General features: G+C 42.4%; 1 protein-coding gene across 19 annotated transcripts in view; it reads left to right on the top strand.

Moving 5' to 3' along the window:
* Positions 1-6,000, top strand: part of LOC147009679 (uncharacterized) — a 52,146-nt gene that overhangs the window by 21,147 nt on the left and 24,999 nt on the right. For 13 of the 19 annotated variants that reach the window (XM_085860739.1, XM_085860740.1, XM_085860737.1 and 10 more), the window contains one exon: positions 1,098-1,241. In XM_085860739.1, coding sequence (XP_085716865.1) covers positions 1,098-1,241 — 144 coding nt within the window. Of the gene's footprint in view, positions 1-1,097; positions 1,242-4,744; positions 5,566-5,622 lie in introns of those variants that run through there. The other 6 variants (XM_085860730.1, XM_085860731.1, XM_085860732.1 and 3 more) reach the window with 3 other exon arrangements.

Below are 6,000 nucleotides of genomic sequence, written 5' to 3' on the forward strand. Positions count from 1 at the left end.
CCCATTAAGACCATGAAGACTGAGGACCCTGATAACCTAAAAGACCATTTGGACCCCTAAGAGCCTATAGACCCTACTACACCCTTTAAAACCATTCGACTCCTTTCTACGCTTTAGATTTAGACCATCACACCTTTCAGATCCTTTAATACCCTGTGGACCCCTTCTTGACTTTTTAAGACCCTTTAGACCCCTACAGACAATTCCAACCCTTTAGACCTTAAATTACACTCTTTAGACCCATTTAGACCTTTTCAGACCTTTGACCTTTTCACATTTACAACTCGACCATTTAGACCTTTCATTTGAAATCAACAACCTTTCATTTAGTACATCCTTCCATTTATTTGCCACACAAAACAAGTCTTGGCGAGGGTCTGCAATCTCTGATTGCTCTTTCTTGTTCTTGTTCTTATTGGTGTTTTTGTAGTTCTTGTTGTTCTTCTTGGTCTTATTCTCACGCAGCACAAGGCTGTGCTGCTGATGCAATACCTGCTGTAACAGTGTAAGTTAAGGCAGAAATTTGGAATTTGTTCAGGGTGCCGATGATAGCTCACCTATTATTCACAAAGGACACCGTGAGATCTTTAATGTATACCAACTAATGTTATGCCTGGTGTTGGCTTAATATGTTTGGGTGGTGGGCTTGGGATCCTAGGATCCTGAGTTCAAATCCTGCCCGGCTGTTGAATTAATACCAGGTGGGGTTGACTCTGCCTGTCATCCTTCAGAGGTCAGCAAAATGAGTGCCAGCTTTGCTGATATCCTGTATCGGAGTGGTGACCCATCCAGGATTGTGCCCAATAGCCCAGGAGACTGCTTAGGCAACAACGCTCTGCATCATGCCCAATGGATGGATGGAACTAATGTTGGCAGATAGGAAGCCCAGTTTAACGTACATCTGAATGACAGCACATGCATTGATGCCTCCCACACCCTGCTTGTCTGACACTGGGATGACAATTTGTAGCTGAATCGAGATTTAAACCCAGGTTAGGCAGCTCAGAGGCGAGTGGGAATACCTCTTTGCCATCCTGCCGCCCCCATTTATTTGTCCTATTTTTTTTTGTCATGAACTGATGTCACATTGTTTGCAGGTGAGAATCCTGCAGTGAAGATAGAAGATTCCGAAATTGAATTTCTTCAGACTTTCCATGCAGTTTTGCGCAATGCACATATAAAGCAAAAACTGTGGGATTCTCCTCCCAGAGAACCTGTCAGTACTGTTGAGCTGCAAGAAGGTAAGCATGGCCTCACACATACACATCACTGGCTTACTTGTTTCGCTTGGTCTCTTTCTGATAAAATGCTTTAATTCTAAATCATGCCGAATGATGGACACATTTTGAAACATCACGTATTGGTTGATTTGAGTGAACAATCACTTTTTAGAGACTTTGTTTTTATGACTGTTACTGAGGATTGACCTGACTCATGAAGCTAAACCTCTGTTTCTCCACTCCCCGTTGTTAAAATTGAGTTGAAACTCAAACATTAGTTGGGATTGAAAGGGCAAACTTGAAATGTCAAAAAAAATCAAACTGCCATTCGAGCAACAAATCTTGTTCCAACTTGATAAGAGGTACAGTACCTTCAGAAAGTATTCACACCCCTTGACTTGTGTCATATTTTGTGTTACAGCCTGAATTTAAAATGGATTAAAAGTAATTTTTTTGTCACCGATCGACACAAAATAGCCCATAATCACAAAGTGAAAACATATTTTTCGAAATTTTTACAAACTAATTAAAAATCAAAAGCTGAAATGTCTTGTGTCAATAAGTGTTCAACCCCTTCGCTATGACACTCTAAATTGAGCTCTGGTACATCCAATTTCCTTTGATCATCCTTGAAGTGTCTCTGCAACTCGACTTGGAGTCCAGCTGTGGCCAATTCAATTGATTGTACATTATTTCGAAAGAAACACACATTTCTATAGAAGGTCACACCATTGACATTCCTGGCAGAGCAGAAACTCCACCATGTAGTTTTCAAGGAACTTACTCCGATATTGAATTGTGAGGAAGCATAGATCTGGGGAAGGCTATAAAACAATTTCTAGAGTGTTGAAAGTTCCCAAGAGCACAGTGAGCTCCATCATTAAGAAATGGAAAGAATATGGAACTACCCAGACTCCTCCTAGAGCTGGCCGTCCAACCAAACTGAGCAACTGGGCAAGAAGGACCATGGACAGAGAGGTGACTAAGAATCCAATGACCACTCTGACAGAACTACAGAGTTCCTTGACTGAGATGGGAGAACCTGCCAGAAGGATAACATTCTCTGCAGCACTTCATAAATCTAGGCTTTATGGGAGAGTGACCAAATGGAAGTTTCACCACATTTTTGGGAATCAAACCGAGGTCTTCTTGCTTCTGAGGAGAGCGTGCTAGCCTGCTATGCCTTGAGAGTCCATTCCTGTGATATTTTTTGTGAAAGACTTTTTTTTTGTATCCAGAGTCGAGGTTCATGGAAGAGCGAGAACACTGAATGGGTCAGGATGGCACAGCGCAAGAGCAGAGAGAGGGAAAGAGAGAGGGGGGTGGAGGGAGGGACACCAATAGCACTGTTGAAGGACAAAATAATAGAGGGAGACTTGGACAAATAATGGGTGTGGGGAGGAATGAGGGGTAGGCGAGCACACATTGGGTGGACAAGATCAATATAGAAGCAAACCGGAAGGAAAAACTGGAAATTAGGAAGGAGGTGGAGAGAATAACTGATGTAGAAAAGATCACGGTTTTGGGCAGGGGATGATCTGAGATGGTGGTGAATAGCTGCCTTGAAGAATTGGAGGGAAGACTAAGATTCAAGAGAATGTGGAAGTTGGTTCCACAGAAGGGAACAAATGAGTGGAGGTGAGCAGTGACTCCGGATTGTGGGAGTTTCACCAGGACGGGGGTTAATTGTGGACCACGTGCAACCTGCAGAAACCTGGGGGACAAAGCATGGAATCCATCATCGCAGTTGATATGAAATCCTTCCTTTTCTCAAACAACCTCATCTCAGGTCATCAATTTGGTTTCAGACCAGGTTCTCCACCTTGGAAATGCTGTTTCTACTCCCCTAACAATGGATGGAGGCATTGAATGTCAGAAATGAGATCAGGGCTGTCTGGCCATATCTCGTGCTTTTGATACAGTCTGACATCCTGCCTTACTCTCCAAACTCTGCCTATGGCATCCAAGGCCAACTCCACACATGGCTTAATGACTTCTTCTACTCTCATAGCCAACGTGTGACTCTCAACGGAATCCTTTGATCTCCTCTCCCCGTCAAGACTGGAATTCGCCAAGGCAGTGTTTTGGGCCCATTCCTATTCCTCACCTTCATAAATTATCTCTGAATCTCTGGAAAATCCTCTATCTATTTGCTGATGACGCCACCCTCTGTCGTGATGTCCCTCATCCTTCAGACAGACAAGCTGCAGCCTGTTCTCTCTCTTCAGACCTTGACAAAATCACAAGCTGGTCAAACACTTTGAATGCTTTCATTACAGACAAATCTCACACTCTGACTCTCTCTTTCCAAAAGAACCGCTTTGCAACCCCTACCCCCCCCCCCATCAACTTTCTCAACAACCTGAAGAAGTTCAGTCACTCAAACTCTAAGGTTTCACTATCAGCCACAATCTCTCTTGGGCAAACCAAAAGGACAGATTCCAAAGGGTATAGCATTGAGTAAAAGCTCAAATGGTTGGTGATTTTTAGACATGCAGTGCTGCCTTCAAATCAAACTTAATATGTGTAGTCTTCACAAACTACTGCAAGTGATAAGGCTAAAAAAGGCAGATAAAATGTGAATAAGTTAGATTAACAGAAAAAATATAACGATTCCTCAGCTGCATAAGTATTTAAACTCTTTGTCTGATTAACCTTAAATCACTACAAGAGCAAATTATTTGTTTGAAAGGTTACAAAATGTGTGTAATAGTTTTCACCAGTATGTAATCAGTGGTTGAACTTAAAAATTAAGCTCCCCCACTTATCTGAGTTTAAAGGTGCAACTCACTTGGTCAACCAACAAGGCAAGCATGAAGACCAAGGAGCTTTCCAAAGAAGTCAGATGTGAAGTGGTGGGGAAGCACCGTTCAGGAGAGGGTTATAAGAATATTTCAGTCACTCATTATCCCTTTGACTATGTTGAAATCCATCATTAAGAAGTGGAAGACGTATCATACCACCCAGATTCCACCTACCCAGATCAGTTCGCCAATCCAAACTCAGCAGCAAGGCAAGCAGGAAACTGGTTTGGAATGTCATTGAAAATCCAACAATGACTTTGAAAGATCTGCCGGGCTCTATGTCTGAGATGGGGGTCAGTGTTCAGCAATCAACAATATCCCCTTCCCTTCACAAAGCTAGCCTCCATGGACAGGTGGCAAGAAAGAAGCTATTATTGAAAAAAACGCGTCTAAAAGCTCGAATGGAGTTTGCGAAAAAGCATCATCATGATACTGCATGCATGTGGAGAAGCGTTTTGTGGTCAAAAATCGAACTTTTTGGTCTAAATTCAAAACGTTACGTCTGACACAAGCCCAACACTGCACTTTACCCAGTCAACTCCATCCCTACTGTCAAGCATGGTGGTGGCAGCATCATGTTATGGGGCTGCTTTTCATCAGCAGGGACTGGCAAAGCTTGTAAGGGTAGAAGAGACAATGGAGAGTTAATGTACCGGAGAATCCTTCATGAAAATCTGATTGAATCAGCCATTAATCTGAAACTGGGTTTTCACATTTCAGGAGATTCCACATTTCAGCAGGATAATGATCTGAAGCTCAAAGCTAAAGCCACACTGGAATGGCTGAATAAGAAGAAAATAAATGTTCTTGAGTGGCCCAGTCAAAGTCCTGACTTGAACCCAATTGAACATTTATGGCGAGAATTGAAGATTGCAGTCCATCGACGATCTCCATCAAACTTTTCAGAACAGAGCAATTTTCACATGAAGAATGGACAAAGATTTCACCATCTCACTGTGAAAATCTGGGAGAGACCTACCCAAAAAGACTCAGAGCAGTCATTGCTGCAAAATGTGCTTTCACCAAGTATTGACCTCAAGGGCCTGAATACTTTTACAACCAGTGAATTTTCATTTGTGCATGTTTTTTGCAGGTATTCCTGACATGTCACCTAACTTCAACTTATAACAGTGTTTAGTTTGATCTCTTCAGTTATGAATAAAAAAGTTCATTTGGAAAAGTTGTTTCTACATAATTTGTAATTAATCTAAATTTTATTTACTATAAATTGACAAGTGTGTGTGTGTGAGGTATGTTTTTTTTTTGTGGACTTCTCCTGGAGCTTTCTGATGTGATGTGATGCACCAAAATGATTGTCATGACCTAGAGTTGATTAGGCTAATTAACTACAAAGAATCCTGAAGAATTCCCTTGTTTTAAATGCCCGCCATGTTGAGGTGTATATACAGCAGCTTAATACGTCCTTCCACGGCGTGGCATTTTCATTGCAAAATAAATACAAACAATGATAACATTGTGACAAAGCGTGTATTAATTAATACTAATACGAATAACATTAATAACAGAATAATTTGGCAATAATAATAATGAATGTATAATCTCCCGCTCCCCTTGCCCCTGCCCCACCTTGGCCCAAGCACATCTGGCTCGAGCAGTACAGCAGGCAGGTATGCTCCAAGGCCATGAGGAAAGTCTGCTACAAGGCCGTGAACACCAACTACATCAAACGTGCATGCAGCATGGTGTGGTATTTGTATGGCCTAGAGCTGATGAGACAAAGCAGCAGAGGAAGGCAAGACGAGATGATCTGCAAAGGAAGTGCAAGACTGCTAGACAGAGGCACCATCGCAGCAGTCTCAGTCAGGAGAGGCAACATGCTTTGCAGACACAGAATGCTGCAGCAATGCGACAAGCTCTCCAGAGGCAAAACTCATCAGAACGTGCTGACGCCCGTGCTCAGAATGCTGCAGCAATGCAACAAGCCCGTCAAAGACAAAACTCATCAGAACGTGCTG

The sequence above is a fragment of the Eptatretus burgeri genome, chromosome 17 (genome assembly GCF_056783735.1).
Source record: "Eptatretus burgeri isolate ZD-2024b chromosome 17, Ebu_testis_v1, whole genome shotgun sequence".
Lineage (NCBI taxonomy): Eukaryota > Metazoa > Chordata > Myxini > Myxiniformes > Myxinidae > Eptatretus > Eptatretus burgeri.